This window comes from Phoenix dactylifera, chromosome 12, assembly GCF_051530095.1.
Source record: "Phoenix dactylifera cultivar Ajwa chromosome 12, Ajwa_hap1_PhDact_Kaust_v1.1, whole genome shotgun sequence".
Classification (NCBI taxonomy): Eukaryota; Viridiplantae; Streptophyta; class Magnoliopsida; order Arecales; family Arecaceae; genus Phoenix; species Phoenix dactylifera.
In genome coordinates, this window is record NC_143201.1 from 1,796,804 (window position 1) to 1,815,559 (window position 18,756).

Here is an 18,756-nt window from a genome sequence, read left to right on the forward strand (position 1 = left end):
CTCGAGTTGGATATTAAAATTTGATCCATCTCAAATCAGTTTCGACCATTTTTTTTTAATTGAGCGAAGCTCAAACCACTGGCTACTCTAGCTATGCGGCTCCGCTAGGTTGATTGCTGCTTTGGTCCGTACATGGTTGCTTAAAAACGGAACAAGGTCTCCTTAAGCCATAAGGAATTAGGAAATAGGGAATGATGATTAGGCTGGCGAGATGTCAAAGACTGAAAACACCCATCATCAGACCCTAAACTTAGCGAAGCCGCAATTATTTCACACCCATCGCTCGCCATCCTTCTCCGGCTCCCATCAAGCTGGGTCCCACCGTCAGGTCACAACGATCGGTTCCCATCGCTTTAGATGTGCCCTTCGCTCCCGTCGGTGGGAGCAAGGCTTGCGGGGTTCCGCTCAATCGCCCCGTCCTCTCGCGATCCCACGCAACGGTCAGTCTCCCACGGTCTGGTCACCTCCCTCTCCTCTCACCTGCTCATCACCTCCCCACGTGTAGTCCGGTACCAGTCCACCTCTCGCTCTCTCTCTCTCTCTCTCTCTCTCTCTCTCTCCACTCCACCCCCTTTATACTCTCTTCTTTCTCTTTCTCCGTCGAGTTCTTCGTGGCCTCTCCTCTGCTCTGCTTCTCTGGCTCAGTTGGGTGTGGAGGGATTCCGAAGGAGGTTTCGGGAGGATGCTCTGCGGTCGGAGGGTGATGAGCTTCTTCTGGAAGAAGGATGTGAGGAAGTTCCTCAAGCGCAAGGACAGCGACGCCGGCGAAAGAGGTCGCTTCTCCCCTCCTCCTTCCTTGGTTGGTTCCAGGGATCTTAGGGTCTATTTGGATTCCTTACACTCTTTAATCGGACACATTTTAACGTTCTTTTTTTTTCGAGTAAAAAAGGTCCGTTTTTGGTGGTCTTAGCTCGCTTGTTTTGTATATATTATTCTTTCGAACCAATTCTATTGGCTGCATTTTAATGAAACATGATATGGTTCTGTTCGCGTTTTCATTTTTGGCTCGAAGAATTCGATAAATGTCTGCGATTTTTACTTGGGAAACGAAGGCTTTGATGCTTTGTTTCTGGTGCCCATCGTCTATTTCCCACTCTCTAAGACTGAAGTATTTGCAAGGGAAGGGGCGTCATCACTTCCGTTTGAGTTTTTGGAATCAGATAGCTGTAACATTAGCTTCGGAAAGGGTAAGATGGAGCTCATTCTTAAATGTTAGTCTGTTGCTTGAACTGTACATGGAGAACAATGTAGAGCTCTACTTTAGATCGATACTGTTCACAATCATTTGAATGTTTTAGAAGACATTTCTCTTCTGATCGATACTGTGTTTTCTACTTGTATTGAGATTTATCAGGTAGATGATTTTTACTTAGAAGGGGGAGGGATTAGATGTTCATGCCGGCTGCTTACAGTCTATTTCTTTTTTTAATTATTTTCAAGAATTTGTGACAAAAAAGGGTCGTAATTACTTGAAATATAGTGATTGGCTCAAATTGTTTGACATTTTAGAACTTAAGCCACTCATTCATAGATGATTTACTTGAATTTTTTTTAGTGTTCAACATTAATTGCCAGCATCTAGTACGAGATTAGTAGTTTGCTTTGTTTCGCTGGCACAACATTGATGGTCATATGACTGCAAGTGACACCGGCACTGTCGAGGAAAACAATTAGAAGGCTCAATAGTGTAACATTTACTCCTTTTCTACTTTCATTGTTTTTTTTTTTTTTTTAATTCTCTCAACCAAAGTACTTCCTGTTTTCTCTGTAAAACCAGGTAGGGCTCTTGAGGATCTGCGTGCTTCCCTTTTTAGTGAGCTCTGCACATGTGAGGGTGCCAAGCATTTGCAGCAACGGATTTGTGGTCCAACAGTTGCTTTGTCTTTCAATTTCCTAGTTTCTGTTGGTATAATTATGATGAACAAATTGGTGCGCTTTCCTCTACTGTCTGCCAGTTTTTATGTTTGATGATCTGTTGTTCAAGAATGGAAACTTCAAAGTGCTGATTTTTTCTTCAGGTGCTTGGGGGAGTGGGGTTCAATTACCCAATCTTTCTAACCTTTATTCATTACATCCTGAGCTGGGGTTTAATGGCTATATTGAATGCCTTCTCACTCCTTCCAGCCTCGCCTCCTGCCAAGTCGACCCCTTTTTCTTCTCTGCTAGTCCTTGGCATTGTCATGTCACTATCTAATGGCCTTGCTAATGTTAGCTTGAAGTATAATAGGTAAGGTAAAGCATTTTTGTCTGAAGCCTCATGAAACTTTAAATTAGTGACTGAGGCTAAACTATTTTGCTTTTCAGTGTGGGATTCTATCAGATGGCAAAGATTGCTGTTACTCCGACGATTGTTCTTGCCGAATTTATGCTGTTTAGGAAGGCAGTCTCTTGCCAGAAGGTAACAACTCATCATATCAAAATTTATAGTTTTATGGACGAGCTCAGTTTCAGTTACTTTGTTTGGGATGCATGTTTCTGGGTCTTGCAGGTGATTGCGCTAACTATAGTATCTATTGGTGTTGCTGTTGCAACAGTTACAGACCTTGAATTCAACTTCTTTGGTGCTTGTATAGCATTGGCATGGATTATACCTAGTGCAGTTAATAAGATTCTATGGTCCAATCTACAGCAGCAGGATAACTGGACTGCCTTAGCGTACGTAGTCCCCTGATATGGAACTCATTTTCATTTATATCAATACCTCATTTAGCTAGCATCCTTACATCATTTCCTAATGCAAGTCATCCAACAGTTTAATGTGGAAGACAACACCAATCACGCTTTTCTTTTTGGTTGCCTTGATGCCTTGGCTCGACCCCCCTGGTGTTCTCTCCTTTCGCTGGAACTTTTCCAATGCATCAGCTATTTTCACGTCAGCTGTCTTCGGTTTTCTGCTCCAGTGGTCAGGGGCTTTGGCTCTTGGGTGAGGAATTTTTTTGTCTAAGAGCATTTCTATGAGACGTTTATTCCCATTTTGGAAGACCTGCCGAAACTTTTGGGCTGGGATGACACCCTGTTGATTTGCTTAAGTTGCAGTTTAACATTTCTTGATCCTGAACAAATTATCTCTTGCTTATTTTTCACAGGGCAACATCTGCAACTTCTCATGTTGTTCTCGGACAGTTCAAAACATGTGTTATCCTTCTTGGAGGGTACCTTCTTTTCAATTCTAACCCAGGTCTGTCAAGTATCTGTGGAGCTATCACAGCTCTTGCAGGGATGTCCTTGTACACATACCTCAACATGCTAGGCTCTCATCAACAACAAGCTAAAGCATCTCCTTGGCAATCATATTTTTCTTCAATAAAATCTAAGCTTAGCAAGGAAGGTAGCGATCCCCATGATGGAAATTGTACTACTGAAACTGTCTAAAGGGCAGAATCAACTGTGGGGACACTTCAGCGTTCTATCTTGGGGATCCACCTAGAGTGTAGAGATTAGGATTATACAGAAAGTGTAAATCATAAGAAAGAGGAAGTAACCAGTTCAAGTTTTGGTTTGCTTTTCTCCTACTGTTTCTTCTCTTCTTTCTGACAATTTAATTTTCAGTCTGGGTCACCCCAGTTTGATCAAATTATACTCATCCATATGCTCTGCACTACCATAAATGTATCGCATACCAGGATTATATCGTTCCTGGATACTTATTGTAAAGTTGTACGCATACAAAATTAACTCTAGCAGTTTTCTTGCAGAAAAAGAATTACTTCAATTAATTCCCTTTATCCATATGCTTCCCATCTATATGTGATTTTATTCTTGCTTAATTTCTTGACATATTGATGAAAACACATGACCAGTTGTCATGTTCTATAATGAGTTAGAGAATTGACAAAATTTTCCCTATGAATGATGTCTGTTGCTCATACGTAATTATTGCAGTTGCAAGGTTGGACTTGTAATCTTTTCAGTTAAAGGTTGCTTCCTATCATCATTTCAGTATGTGTGCCACCTGCGAACTTTATATCAAATATTTTTTTAAAATTGTATTAATGTAGTATGTTTTAAATCATATACGAGGATATATCTTAAGCACTTGTCCTTGCTGTGGAGCCCCCAAATCCATCAGTTATGATTACACATCATGACTTTCTTGGTGTCTCTCTCTTTACCACCACAAATCTTGTAGTTCAACCATTCCAATCTACTTAGTTCCATGCGTGGAAGAGTAGCTGAAAATGAAACACCAACATATTATATCAGCTGCTCTGATAGTTGTGGGACAAACAAACATCACAAAATTAGAAAGAACAATAGAAGTCAAAGGTGCAGATCATGAAAAATTGCTGAAGACGCAGAATGTTCTGTATGTCTCCCGGGTTTCCTGATCTCCTGGTTACACCAATGGTAGTCCTTTCTGTGCCTGACACTAGATTCTTCAGAGTCATCATGCTCGTGATCATCATCTCACATTGCTGTCAGACTTGCTATTGTTTTAATTTTATTTCCCCACTTTGATGCTACAAGTGTTGTTCCACAGAAATCGTCCGAAGGGTGCCAACTGGTTTAATTGGTGAAATCGTTGGATATTGGATATCTTCTAAGCCTTGTCTTTGCTTCGTCCAGCTTCCTTCTGTTCTAATCATTATTACAAAAAAAAAAAAGGTCTTTCGAGGAGGTTCATGTTTTAATCAGTCTTCTTTAGAATGGATATCTTCTAACCCTCTTTTTATTTCCTCCTCCACCGCTTCTGACTTCACTCATCCCATGCATTCTGTTTCTTTTGGACGATCCTCATTAGATTTGCTGGTAGTAGGCTTTTGCCAGCCTACCACCACTTTTCTCCAAGTTCAAGCATTACTGCCTTTCCCTGCTGTAAGCAATAAAAATAACTAGAAAGTAAGGCATTGCAACTTCTTATAATTAATCCTGTTCAGCAGCTGGAGGGCAGTTAACCTATCATGAGGGGCCACAAATTGATGATGGTTCAGAGTCTTTACCCTGTTTCTGTTCATTGCCTTCATTGTTTACTCTCCTGCAATACCTGCTTGTACCATGGCATGCCTTAGCATAGAACTAAGATGATATCAGGGAATCTTGTCAATTTTTCTTGCTGGGACTTTCCTTGATTCATGACTCAATTTTAGGTTTACGATCTCGCTAGACTTAACAAAAAAAAAAAAAAAAAAAAATCCTTAAAACACAGGCTTGAACGTTTCCAGCTAAAAGAATAGCAACAAATTCATCTGAAAGAATATGTATTCAGGTATGGGTTACATTGTAGGCTATTGTGGTGAAATCACTACAGAATGGAAAATCGAGCTTTACAGGTGAGTCCAACTTGTGTTCATCCTCTACAGTCCAAGAAGAAAATAGTAGACAAATGTTACTGGTAGACCAATAAGCATCCCGAACACAACCCTGAGACAACAATAAGTTGTAAGAAAGGATACAAGCAACAAGATGCCATATTATTTTTATGTGGATATGAAAATTTAAAACATCAACTTACGAAGTGCTAACAATGTCTGCATGACACTTGTACTCCTTAGCAAACACAAAGGGAACAATTCCTAGGATTTGACTTAAGATGTGTTTATAAACATATACAATTAGACCTTTTGATTAAGATTACTAATGCTAGGCCTAGGATGAGTGTAACTAGGGTTACATGCATGTTTGCTAACAAGTAGGTTATATTATACCGTATTTATGTGTCCCTTAGTTATTAAGTTATTTTGCAAACCAAGATGTGACAGGAGTTGCAAATTTGTGTTCATTAAGAAGAAATTACTTAATATGCGGGCTAAGAACAAGTTTCATAATATCAGAAAATTAAGAAAAATTATGAATAAAATATGTAAATTAGATGAATTGGAAGAGTTGAGATGTCTTACTCGAGGATTTCTAAACAAGAAAAACTCTTTATATTTTTGGTACTTTTCACGTTACAATGCAACGTACTATTTAGGTTAGAAATAATTTAATAAACCAAAGGATTTAGTTCAGAGTTGCACGGCGAAGGTATGGCAAGTTGAGTTATTTTGAATCTAGTCAAAAACAAAATGAAATGGGGCTGTACCTCCAACTATTTTTGAAGACTCAGATAAGGATTTTGAGGACAACTTTTTTTTAGGAAGGTCCAACCCATTGGCTAGCCTAACATAACTTGGCCTCGTCTACCAACTAGCTTAGTTGAAAGTGGCATGGCTTGGCCCCTTTGCCTTGGCTTGCCATCGAAGTACGGCCCAAACCTCCAGTTATGCTCTCAAATCCAGTCAAAAAGCATTAGCATAGTCTATCGGCCAAAATCAGCAAAGTAACTCTTTAAGTGGTATATATCCTTTTCACTTAGGCACCATAGGTGTCATAAATCCACATTTCTAACATTCATTTCCTTTTAAATTGAGCCAAGAACCATTTTTGCTATTCCCACATAATAATAACCTTATAATTTCATGACAGATGTATGAGCAAGTTATCAACGCGGCTAAAGAATGTATTTAAGGAATGGCCATCTAAAATGAAGTGGTGAACACAAATTTTAAGTCTACTACTGTTAGGATCTATATGGGTTGCGTGTTTAGTCTTACATGGATTATTCGTTGAATAGATCTTGGGTATTTATATACGATCAAAGAACCCAAAGAATATCTTTTGGCTAGTTATTTTAGGTGAGGTCCTGAGTTGTTACAAATGATATCAGAGCGAACCCGACCCATAATTTATGTGGATTAAGGGACACTACAGCACGGATCCATTGAGTTGATCACAGGCTGATCGTGGTGTTTATGTTGTTGATATTGTGCATATGATATAACAGACCTAGCAATAAACTGTATGGATAATTGAAGTAACACATGCATTTGGAAACTGGCATCAGCTATTATTTTTACCTCTACTTTTTTGTTGTCATGGATCCACCAAAAAAAAAAAAAGACTAAAGATGGAACAACGGTTTAATAATTGAAAGCAGTAGACTTTAACCTTATTTTTTATTTTTTATTTTTGACAATGAGGATCTACTCGACAAGTGAAAAGGGAAGCTTCCTGTTTTCCAAGGTTAGCAAAATGAGATGGTTGGATTTCAATCAGTTGCACTTGCAGCATGAAGCACAGGCACTAACCGATACAGAATGTTTTACTACTTAAGACAAAAAAAAAAAAAATGTGAACCAGAAAAAAGAGCGCAATGTTGTTTTGAGTGTGACATGATGATGAATGTGTGTATGGCTTTGGAGAGAGGGGTCCAGTGTCAGATCCCACCCAGATCTCTAAAAGCAAATCGATTTCAGCAAAAGAAAACCGTGTCTGTTGGAACACAAGAAATATAATTGAGCAAAATTTATATGGATTGGATGCTACCATGTCAAGTAACAGATCGACAGGGAAGAAAAGTTATTAGGAAGCCACAGCATTCCAGTTTGAAATCTCTAATCAAATAAGGCCACCCAAAGCACTTATAGAGTCAACATTAGAATCTGTTCTTATAATTTTAAATAGGCAGTAGCAAAAAGAAAAACCAACTTGCCCATCTCCATATACAATCATATTACTACTCGGGAAAAGTAGGAAAAAAAACTTTCATTTGTCAAGAGAATAATCGCGCACTAAAGAAATACTAAAAATCCGGTTGATTTGCTGGAAGAAGAGAAAAAAAAGTGTAGTCAACAGAAAAATAAAAAAATATTTTGTATTTGGTTGGAATTATGACAACAACTTTTTCATATTTTATAAAAAAGAATATCAGAAAATCCAATTCCACTGATAGGAATTGAGATTTTTTTTCTTTAAAAGTATTTTAAGTTTTATAAAATGGAATAAGATCTTGCCCTTTATTAAGACGTCTTTTCTAGAAAAATAAACACTTAACTAAACTGCTATGAAATCTGCTATTTTTCTATGATTAACGAAATATGTAAAAATTATTTTTTCAAGCATTATATAATCAGCTTTTCAGAAAAAATATTTCGGTGAAAGAAGAAATTCTTTGAAACGAGTATGCAAAAATTACTCTTATAGTTATCATAGTAAAATTCTCCCCACAAACCAAGCCCTAAGGTAAAGGAATCAAAAAATCGGTGAGGATCGGACCTGCTTCAGCTTTCCTATGGCCTCTATGATGCAGCCCTGGGGACGAAGACGAGAATCCAGGTAGTGGGAGATGAGGCCGTTTGATTGCCGTTTGGTTTTCTTCACCCGCCATTGCCTGCAAACCCTAGATCGAGAGAGAAAGCCAGAGAGAAAAGCAACGAGGAAGAGCCGAGTTCCGATCGACGCTGAAGCCGAACTTTGGTTTTTTGTTAGAATATTACTAATGAAAGGTCCGTACACTCAAGGCAGCTCTTCTGAACTTTTGCCGGGCCGAGAGGGCCGGCCCACGTACCAGAGATACGCAGGCAAATTATGGGCTCTGGTCGGGCGACTTGGGCTTACATGGATAAGAAAGGGCCTCATCTTTAGTAAGCGAGCTACGTTCTGCCATGGAGTGATTTGGACGTTGGCATTGTTCTGTGTACAGGGGTGGTTGAAGAGATTCTTCTCATACAAGTATATTCAGTAGATCTACATATGTATATTCACATGCACTACAACTTTTGTACTGACTGCCATAGTAAAACAAGCGGAGCCCGGGTTCGGGTTGTATCTTTCACGATGCCAACCGTTAGATCGCATCTTGTGTAAATTTTAAAGCAATCCAATCTCTCTCTTCTATCTGCTGGCAAAGATCTCGAAGCGGTTCTTGCATGATCCAATGGCTGATATCGTGAAAGAAAGAAGAGATCTATTCTTTCGCCCGAAAGATCGATACAGCCCGAACCCGGGGAGCACAAGGTCGCATATGACAAGGTAATATGCAAGCATGCACCCATAACATTGCTTAATAACCAGCTAAAAGACTGCAATGGTCAACCACCATTGCACAGCCTATATGCGAAAATAGCGATTCAAGCCATAGTAATTCTATGATGTCGCATTAAATCACGGACGGCATAGATTAACCATTTTATATAGAAGAGAATATTAACAGATGGCGAGATTACAAGCACTCCACGTGTCGGTAATGCAAGTTATTTTGATTGACTATATTATGTGACAATTATTATGAGCTGTGAAATAATTTACTTGGATCCCCAGATATTCAATTATGGCCTGAGGGAGACTTCTATACTATTTTCAAATATCCCTCAGGTTGCTTCATAATGTCTGGAGAATGTCCAACAGCCTGAACAGTTCAGATAAGGCTGAAAACGAAACTGATATAAATATTAACCAGATACAGAATATTTATGTACACTTTTTTAAATAAATATAGGTATATATCAAGTATTAAAAGTATGGATATTAAAAATAAATATAAGTCAAATAGTTAAACTTTATGGCCATTAATTAAATTAAAGATATTACTAAATAGAAAGTAAATTAATTCTATAACATGCTAATACGGTTCTTTATTTTAAAAGTTTAAAAACGCTATATAAAATTACATAGAATTATAAATAAAACCAAATATTTCGATATGGCTTGGATAGCTATCTATATCTGCATCTATTTATTTTTTTTGACGGATATAGATAACTGATTTTAGTCAAATACTCAAATTTGTATTTATATTTGGATAGATTCGGATGCAAGAACGAATTATTATTTGGTCCACTTACATCCTTATTTTCAAGCTAATATGTGGGCAATAGGCTCATGCCACTATAAATTGGATTCCTGCTGATGTTGCCTGCTGACATACCATAGATTGCTTCTGGAGAGTTGAAAATGGACACCAAAATGAGCAACTCACATAGAAAACCATCATCTTATCATTGTAGTTTGACATTTTGAACCCTCCTAATCAACTATTCCACCTCTAGTCCAGCTAATTTTGCTGCGGATGTTACGACTAGCGCAGCAAAACACTATTACGTTTAGGTGAGTGACATCCCATCCAAATATTGCATATATCCGACCTGAGCTTCTACAGCTCCTGATAGAAACATCCGACTGGCCAGGGAACTTTGTCATCGCCACCGGCGCTAAAGCAAAGTTCGATGGTTTCCCTTTGCTTGTCCAAGACGTTATCCCAATTAGCTGGACGGTCCAAACAGCCACCCAATCCAGTCCCTGGATAAGGGAGACAAGACTAGGTCTCTTTAACTTAGAATAACAGTTTTAACCCACCTCAAAGGTTGTGGGGCCCCAAGGCCACCTACTCCAACATCACCCCCCTTGCCGACCCAAAAGATCAAGCCAGTTGGACGGCTTAGATGACCTTCCGGGCCTGCAGCACCAGCTTTCTAGAAGCTATTTTTTCCACTACAGCCCACCAAGTTTTTTTTTTTTTTTTTAAGAAAGAAAATAAAAGAAGTATCCCCTACGACACCCTATCCGGAGCGAGAAATGCCGGATAGCAGCAACTGATAATTTCTCCGAAACGACCTCTTCTCGAACTCGAGACTTGGACCTTTCGTTTTGGCATATAACCCCAGGGGAGGCTTCAAAATAATGACCAGTCCCCTGGCTTTTATGAAAGTAACTATTGCGACCGTTGATTTGATGAAAATGACACTTGACACAATCATGTATTTTTCCAGGTATTAATTCGATCGCTCATTGTTTTTATTTAATTATATTATCCTTCTAAATGAAGAATATAAGTTTTTCATCAAATTTTAAGGATAATATAATTGTAAAACACATAAAGAATAAAACACAAATAGAAAATGTTGTTGTTGAAATCTAGTCCGACCTTGGGCACCAAACCAACGAGTTGCTGGAGAGATTGGCAAAGGTTCTACTCTAGTCGGCAAGGTTGACCTAGGGCTTGCTGCCAGTCCTCAAGTTGAGAAGCAAGGGTTGGATGGCAGTGATGCTGCTTGGACAAGAGCTCTTGCACAATATCCTATCTGAACAAAAAAATGAAGTATACTTGTCAGAGTTTATCCTGTAGGGATCTTCCGATATCTAAATCAGACGGTGATCCCAAAGAAACAAAGGAGGTTTGGAGTGGCAAAATGGCAACAAAACGGTGGAGTCGAGAGAACGTACCTGAAGGTCCTTCATGCTCGCCGTGGAGTAAATTGAGCATGCATGCTAATGATTCGGTAACAACCTGTACATCTCATATGAGCTTTGTTCTCGTATGTCTCTCCCGTGTGGATTAACCATGCACAACCTAGGAGCAAGTTGTAATAGACACCAATTGAAGAGAATTCGAAATTTAAATATCTCCGCATGCTTTTATTCCGATCACGTGGCGAGCTTTCATAGGGTAGACTGCCATATCAACTATGATCGGTTCGGAGTGTATCAATGAAAAAAATACTGATTTTTAGGGATGGTTGGCTGTTATGTATATAGGGCGATGGTTATGTGTCTGCATAATGGAAAGCTTTTGCGGTTTTCTGGGTCAGATTGATAAAATAATTTAATATTTTTGGCAGATAAGATGCGATTTCCCTATTGCCTAATACTGTGATTCTTAGAAAATAAGGAAAGAAGCACAGTGGAAAATAAGAAATTGGGTGTACTTTTAACTTCTGCCAGTTGCTCCAACCAAAATTGGTCCACATTTATGAGGCTGCAGACTAAATGAATCGAAAGTCTAAATTTATGGTAAATAAATATAGATCATAATTAATTTAATAAAAAAAACTGATTGGTAATCCAAGCTAGCATCCAAAAACTTCTCTCTTGCATAATTCTTTTCATGACATCACCAGGCAGGAGCAATTCTATGCGAAACGGCTATTTCTCAAATTCGAGTCTTGTCATGGGGTCATATGCCAATTTTTTTTTAATTTCATTTTATTTTAGTGCTTATCTTTAACCCTCTTCCGTTGTCGGATCTGAATTCCATCCTTCTACCCTTCTCATTGGACCTTGGAAAGGCAAGTAGGCCGATTTATTTAAGGTTAAATAAAGAAAGACAAACAGGTAAGCGTACGATTCAAGCATATCTTAGTGGTCGGGTGCAAAAGGATAAGATCACCACGACATACATGTACATTTCAGTGGTCCCTCGGACCCTTTTAAACCTTATCCCTCATCCAATAATTTACCACACCGCCAAAGAACAACGAGACAGATGGTAAAGCAGAGGATCCCCAAAAGATTTCAAAGCTTAAGCCCCCCATGTCTTCCCTTGTCCTCTCCTTGCAAAGCCATGGAAACTCCATGATCCAGAATTTGGAACACAAATCAAGCAAGAAAGACTTCTTCTTTTCATGTCAGGTTGCAATTGTCTATACCAAGAACTCACCATATTATTACCATTCTCTCTCTAGTCTCTCTATATATAAAGCAAAGAGAGATCAGGAAACATAAGAAACTTATATTACTAGTTATATTAAGGCAAGACTACATATAATGTCGCCATGATGAAGCTAATAAGGGAAGAACTAAACGTTCTGGAGATCAGAGAGGGAGAAGGACCTAGGGGATCTAAAAGCCTTCTTGATCTTTCTTCCTTTGGTGCCATGGGGTGGAAGGGGAGCCAATGTGGATGCTTCTCCACTGCTCCTCTGGTCGCCTTCGGCGTCCTCTTCCTCCTCCTCCTCCTCCTCCTCCTCTGCGATGCGAAGAGGCGGCAGAGGTGGAGCGAGTGAGGCGTAGGAAGCTCTTCTTGGTTTGGAAGCCATCAGCAGCCGCCGCCTCTTGTTGAAGGGATTTTCTGGCTTCGTGAGGTCTCTCGCGGTCGCGGCGGCCACATCCGCCAGGCTCGCAAACGATTTTGATTTCCCGGAGAAGAAATTCGACAGCCCTCGCCTGCAAAGATCGAAACACAGAAGAACGTAATTTTTCTTAAAGAAGATTACTATGTTTGTCCAAGATCGATCGACTTCGAGAGATTAAACAAAAGAAAAAAAATCGTAGAAACAAAATAATATACATCCAGCAAAAATTCTAAGTGATATGAAAGCCACAAAGATCTCATGACAAATTAATTATTTTTTCTTTTTAAAGAAAAAGTAGAAAAGGAAGAAAGGAATTGTTGCTCACTTGATGGGAAGGGACTCCTCTAAGGAATCCAAGGAACCGAGAGCCCCATCCTTTGCCTTGCTCTGAACTTCCTCATCGTCGCCGTCCTTCACCGACGACGAATCCGACGACTGGAATCCGATGGAAGAGGTCTCGGAGGAGTCCTCCTTCACCTTCTCCTCTATAAAGAACCGATTCCTCTCCTCCTCCTCCTCCTCCTCCTGCTGCTGTTCGTCCCCTTTGCTGCTGCCGTTGTCTCCGTGCTGCTGTTGCTGCAGGTACGCCGGGAGGCTGACGTGGTCCTTCATCCCCACCGTGCCCCCCCCGGCCACCTCGACGCCGGCGAAAACCAGAGACATCCCCCTCCTCCTCTACCCCTCGTTCCTCCCGTCCTCCGCCTCAGCTCCCTAGTCATCAATCGGACGGCTGGCGGCGGCGGAGGGGACAGGATAAGGGGGCGGCGGCTGCTCCTGGGGCCCAACTTAGCGCGGGGTAATGGCCATGCCCTCTGCTCTCTCTCTCAGTCTCTCTCTCTCGCCTCAACCGGACTTAATATTTTTCTTTCTTTCTTCAAGTCAGATAGGGGTAGAGAACGAAATGAGAGAGAGAGAGAGAAAGAGAAGGGACCAAGGGAAATAGAAGCAGAGGGGCCGTAGCGACGGGCTTTGACACGTTCCTGCGGGCTCTCAAACGCGTCTCCCTTTGCGACAGTGACGCAGCCCTCATAAAACCGCACCCTCTCCCTCTTTCTCTCTCTCTTTCTCCGGGCTCCGGGGGTTTACAACGACCCAGACGCATAGAAATGCACGATGGGATACGCGTCCACTCTATCGAGCCGGGATTAGATTTATCAACCTGATATGGTGGGATTGCTGTTTTTAAATGGTGAGATAGAGAGAGCCAAATGCATGTACATGTTCCCATTTCAGGCTGCTAGCACTTGAACATGATGAAAATGTTAGAAATTCCTGCAGCTTAAGCTATATAGAATACAAATTGCACCATCAAAAACATGCCAAGATCAACTAGATTTGAGAAAATGCAAGATATATTTTGCTTGATATTCTTTTAGATTTGGGTGTTTATAGATCATATGTAATTCTCATTCAAGATTCAACATGTTTAGTGAATACATGTAATATGATATCATCAATTCTTCATTGCACCACATTCATAATAAAAGAAAATGTAATGGTGTGTTCTGATTGATCTTCTCGATTGCCTCTAAATCAATCAGACAAGAAATTGTGTAAGAGAATAGAGTTGTCGATGATCTCCTATTTGTCGGATCTAAAGAACAATGTAATGCCTTTTGTGACCAAAAAAGACAACAAGCCATCAAAATCAACAAGACAAGTAGAAAAAGACATGGATAGCCTAAAACCTTAGATATAGAAAATATCTTAAATTTAGGTAAGTATTACATGTTTACTGGGTAGGGTTTTGATCGAACCCTTATGTAACATAATACAACAATATTGTTAATTTTAGGTGACATGCAAGGGAGCGATTTAGATGTAGGTTTCACTCATTTAAACATATTAAACCTTGCAAATAGCAAAATGCTCAAAAATTCATACAATGTATATCTAGATCATTACCAACTTATCATGGCATGAGGCTCGCTGAAAAGGAGTTGCAATGGCATATTCCAATTAATATTTTAATACATAAACCATTGATATATAAGAAAGGGGAAGGAAAATAATAAGAATGCTAGTAATGTTTGACATCAAATTTTTAAGGAACATTGCTGGAGAGCAAAAGTTGATGACAAAGATCTCTAATGATGCTTTGAATCTAATAAATGAAGCAATGCTTTTTTTTATCCATTAAAGAGAATTTAGAAAAAAAGAATCTTTTATAATGACAAATGTATAACACCCACTACAAGAACATTTGGCATTGCCAATGCTTTTTAATGGAATTGCCTATACGAAAAGGTGTCGTGAGTCAGATTTTCGACGCTTTCTAAAGCATTGCAAAAGCGTCGACAATGCTACCATGAGTTATAACACATGATGCTAAAGCATCGTTAATGTATATTTTAATGAAGCTTTAAAGCGTTGCAAGAGTAAATTATTTTTTTAAAAAATATTTAAAAAATTTTAAAACTCTGTATATAAATATATACACCAAACACATACATAACAGAAGTCATATAATAATACATGTAATATATATAGAAATAGCAAATATTTATATTGTCAAATATAATTACATTTACGTTGTCAAACACGATTGAAAATCAATTTACTACTCAATGTGCTTCGAAAAACATAAAAAATATATACATAAAATTTCTAAAAAAATAGTCTAAGGGCTACATGGGGTCGATGGTAGCATTATCATCATCTTTACGACTATAGAAAGTATCAGAAATCTACAAAGAAAAGATAAAAATTTTAAAAGTTAAGAATACAAAAATCTCAAAGTATTACAAATTATTAAACTCGTACAAAAATGCATGATAATTATGTAAAATATTTAAATTGATGTAGTTATATATCTGACGAGGGACAAACCTATACAACAAAGATGCAATTTGGTCAAGTTGAACCCTCAAATATTGTATCTCTATCTGATAACTCTGCCTCATCTCCGTCTGATGGCTCTACCTCATCTCTGTTTGATAGCTCTGCCTGTTCTCCTCCATCTCTGCCTTCACACTATAAACCTTTGCAGTGCTGCTATTATGTCTAGCATTCTAGGTATATCTGTTTACCGCAAACAACTGAGTGGGGGCAACTTCAATACCATAATTCTTCACTCGACCATAACACTTCAGTCCCATCAATTCAGCGAACACATGAGCTTCGATTGACTGGTCTTAGCAGATGACGATGATTTTCCGACACGTTCTGCAATAAAGAATGTAGCCTCGTCATATATTTTAGAAAAAAAAGTCACATATTAATTATTAAAAAAATAAAGCTACAAATCGTTGCACAAATCGATTATCAATATACACAACTATCTCTCTCGACTCCTTCCGGACAAAGCTGTAATTTCGGTGGGTATGAGTCATCCTATAGAACTGCATCTTACTAGACTCTCGCCTATGCTCTTCCACCTACAACAAAAAGTATATATTATAAACTACATTATCCATAATACGTAATATATGATAAAAGGTACACGGTTCATGAAACACATTATATGATTCATGATATACATTATATGATACACGATATACGATACTTGATACATAGTTCAATATGAAGAATAAAGTTTCAGTTTGAATTAAAGAAGTCAAAAAGTTTTAATAATACTCATAAGTATCATGATACATTGTACATGATACATGTTACATAGTTTCATTAAGAAGCATAAGTGTTTCAATATAAAACAAAAGGCAATCATGTGAGAAGAGTTTCAATATAAGTATTCATTGAGTAGTTTGAAATATGACAAAAAAACTTAAAAAATATATACGAATTTATCTCTATGCCTCACATAACTCTTGGAGCCTGATGTGTGAGGAACCACCTGAGATGCCTGTATAGCTCTACCAATATCGAAATATGTCTGCCAAAAAAAGTAAATAATATAATATATTCGATGTATATATTTGCAATCTATATTAATAATAAATACAATATAAGATATTCAAAGAGTATACATAATCTGTCCTCTATCAGAAAATCAGTAATGAAAAAGCTTCCTCCATTGATGATAGTATACATCAGGAGGACAATTATGACTCCTCCTCTATTATACTATCGCCCTTGTAGTCCATCTTCAACTTCTCTTTATATTCTTTTCATTTGCGGTTGAGAGACTTTAGTGACCAATCATGGCTCTCTAGAGGGAGCATAAACTTACTATAAGCGTTGAGACCAACAAAGAGGGAAAGGAGGAGAAGGAGACCGGCAAAGAGGGAAAGGAGGAGAAGGAGACCGATAGAGAGGCAAAGGCGGAGCTCAGCGGTGGCAGTGTTACTCTAGATTAGAGAGAAAAGGGGACTGATCAATGGTGGGTCAGTTGATGAAATTGGGAAAATATATCGAACCCAACGATGCTTATAAGCGTCATCTTGTTATTGGCTTTCAACAATGCTTATTCGCATCGTCTTATTATTTGCTCCCGATGATGCTTGTAGAAAAGTGTCAGTAAATCATCCCCGATGCTTATGTGCGTCATCTAATTATTGGCTTCCAACAACGCTTACTAAAAAGCATCGGGATAACCACTTCCTCAACTCCCGACGTTTTTAAGTGTCATAATATACCGACGTTAGTAAAAAGCATCGGCAAATTTTGGCGCGATAACCAAATTACCGTTGCTTCTTTCTAGCATTGGCAGATCACAGTCGAAAATTTCTATTTTTTCTGTAGTAACCTCGAGACACCATTATTATTTAAGAACTACATGGAACCTACACTTAGCATCCACTTGGCATAAAATTTGTGGCTACCCATACATCATCATTCTGGCACTAGATACTAGACACTCCACGTGTAGGTATTTCTACGTGATAATAGTTCAACTTGAGCATAGTTTCTTATATGCCATGAAAGCTATAACAGCACCACCAGCCACATGGTGCTCATCCAAAAATAGATTTATAAATCACAATTCTAGATGTGGTCAAAAATTTGCAGCGTAGTTTTTCGCAAAATTATAATGGAGTTATGGATAAGAGATTATGTCACAATGTCGATAAAATTATAAGTAAACATCGGTAAATCTATGATATATCTCAATTTACAGTTGTTGATAAACTTTTATGCACAAGATTAACTTTAATTGGCTTAGTTAGAAAATGATATATTCTAAGTAAAACAGAACTTTATAAAAAAGAAAAGATACCCATGGTGACTCCCTCTTGCGTGCTGCCATATAAAATATTTTTATTATACTATAAGCACAAATATACCCATGCGCTCTTAAGTGTACATACAAGAGGATGTCAAGGGGCCAAGCTAGATATAAGAATATTTTTTTTGAACTTTAAATGTAAGGGCATGAGGTTGAACTTCAATCCAATTTTAGGCTTAAGCTTAAAAAACTTGAAAATAAGAGAGTTTAGCCCAATTTGAGTTCTGGTTGCTTCCATGACCACCTCTATAGTAGGAAGTTACATGCTGAAATTATTATTTTAATTTTTAAACTTAATTTTAACTTGAATGTTATAGCGTTTATTAGCATTTATTTCAAAGATTTTTTTAGCTGCTTCATACTTTCACTGTATTTATATCACAAATGCACAATTTCTAAGTTTTTCATTGTGTTACTTCATAAAATATCACTGTGTTTCTTTCATGAACAATAGTAAGAAACCAATTCTGCAATGACCTAATATCATATAAATGATTGATAGCGATGCCCTTGGGATATGCTCAACCTATTTGCAACTACCAATCCTTATCCATTTAGGTTTCTCTCCATTGTTTATCTAGCGTGATTTCTCTCTAGTCTTGGTCATATTATTCAGCACCTAATCTCCAAAATTTATCCATTCCTCTAATCTCTCTCGCTATGCCTTTTTATTTTGTTCATTGTTTTTAGTCTAAACGACCATAGTATGCGCATGTGCACTAATTTCAATAAAGATTTTGTTTCTGATAAAGGATTATGCCCTAAACAAGAACAGCACCAGATTTCCTGAAACACACATAAGCTGTTTTAATTAGGCCTATGAGTAGGACTGTTACATTTTAAGTTTATCTATTGCTATTCATTAAAGGAGGAACTTTAAATAAACAGGTCAAAGTTAATTCTTGTGGTTGTATAGCTTCATGGAAAATTTGAGTTGGCTTTAGCTCCTGTTGAGAAGAGATTTGCTCATTAAAAAAAAAGAGGATTGCCCCTTCAATTGTGGTGATAGTTGATGTTCGCATG

General features: G+C 38.3%; 2 protein-coding genes across 4 annotated transcripts; one reads left to right on the plus strand and one right to left on the minus strand.

Moving 5' to 3' along the window:
• The first annotated feature begins 385 nt into the window (after positions 1–385).
• Positions 386–3,729, plus strand: LOC103715614 (nucleotide-sugar uncharacterized transporter 2-like). Of its 3 annotated transcripts, XM_008803299.6 has the most exons (8): positions 386–773; positions 1,556–1,687; positions 1,778–1,929; positions 2,019–2,227; positions 2,305–2,398; positions 2,489–2,655; positions 2,753–2,923; positions 3,087–3,729. In XM_008803299.6, the coding sequence occupies exons 3-8, from the start codon at positions 1,915–1,917 to the stop codon at positions 3,370–3,372; spliced, it is 942 nt and encodes a 313-aa protein (XP_008801521.1). In that variant the 5' UTR covers positions 386–773; positions 1,556–1,687; positions 1,778–1,914; the 3' UTR covers positions 3,373–3,729. The 3 variants fall into 3 exon arrangements, with proteins under 3 accessions (XP_008801521.1, XP_008801520.1, XP_038985776.1); XM_008803298.6 differs by lacking the exon at positions 1,556–1,687 and having other exon boundaries at positions 392–773; XM_039129848.3 differs by having other exon boundaries at positions 496–1,685.
• An 8,406-nt stretch (positions 3,730–12,135) lies between these two features.
• LOC103715616 (uncharacterized) lies at positions 12,136–13,965 on the minus strand. The gene is made up of 2 exons (XM_008803301.6): positions 12,934–13,965; positions 12,136–12,699 (listed from the first exon to the last, which is right to left on the minus strand). Exons 1-2 carry the CDS (start codon positions 13,269–13,271, stop codon positions 12,333–12,335), a joined length of 705 nt encoding a protein of 234 aa, XP_008801523.4. The 5' UTR covers positions 13,272–13,965; the 3' UTR covers positions 12,136–12,332.
• Positions 13,966–18,756: the final 4,791 nt, after the last annotated feature.

Bases quoted from the DNA above. Each gene is read 5' to 3' on its own strand.
- LOC103715616 (XM_008803301.6), bottom strand. From the start codon at position 13,271: ATGTCTCTGGTTTTCGCCGGCGTCGAGGTGGCCGGGGGGGGCACGGTG. The intron at 12,700-12,933 runs GTGAGCAACAAT...CGATCTTTGCAG, and splicing joins GAGGAGTCCCTTCCCATCAA to GCGAGGGCTGTCGAATTTCT.
- LOC103715614 (XM_008803298.6), top strand. From the start codon at position 683: ATGCTCTGCGGTCGGAGGGTGATGAGCTTCTTCTGGAAGAAGGATGTG. The intron at 774-1,777 runs GTCGCTTCTCCC...CTGTAAAACCAG, and splicing joins CAGCGACGCCGGCGAAAGAG to GTAGGGCTCTTGAGGATCTG. The intron at 2,656-2,752 runs GTACGTAGTCCC...GTCATCCAACAG, and splicing joins GATAACTGGACTGCCTTAGC to TTTAATGTGGAAGACAACAC.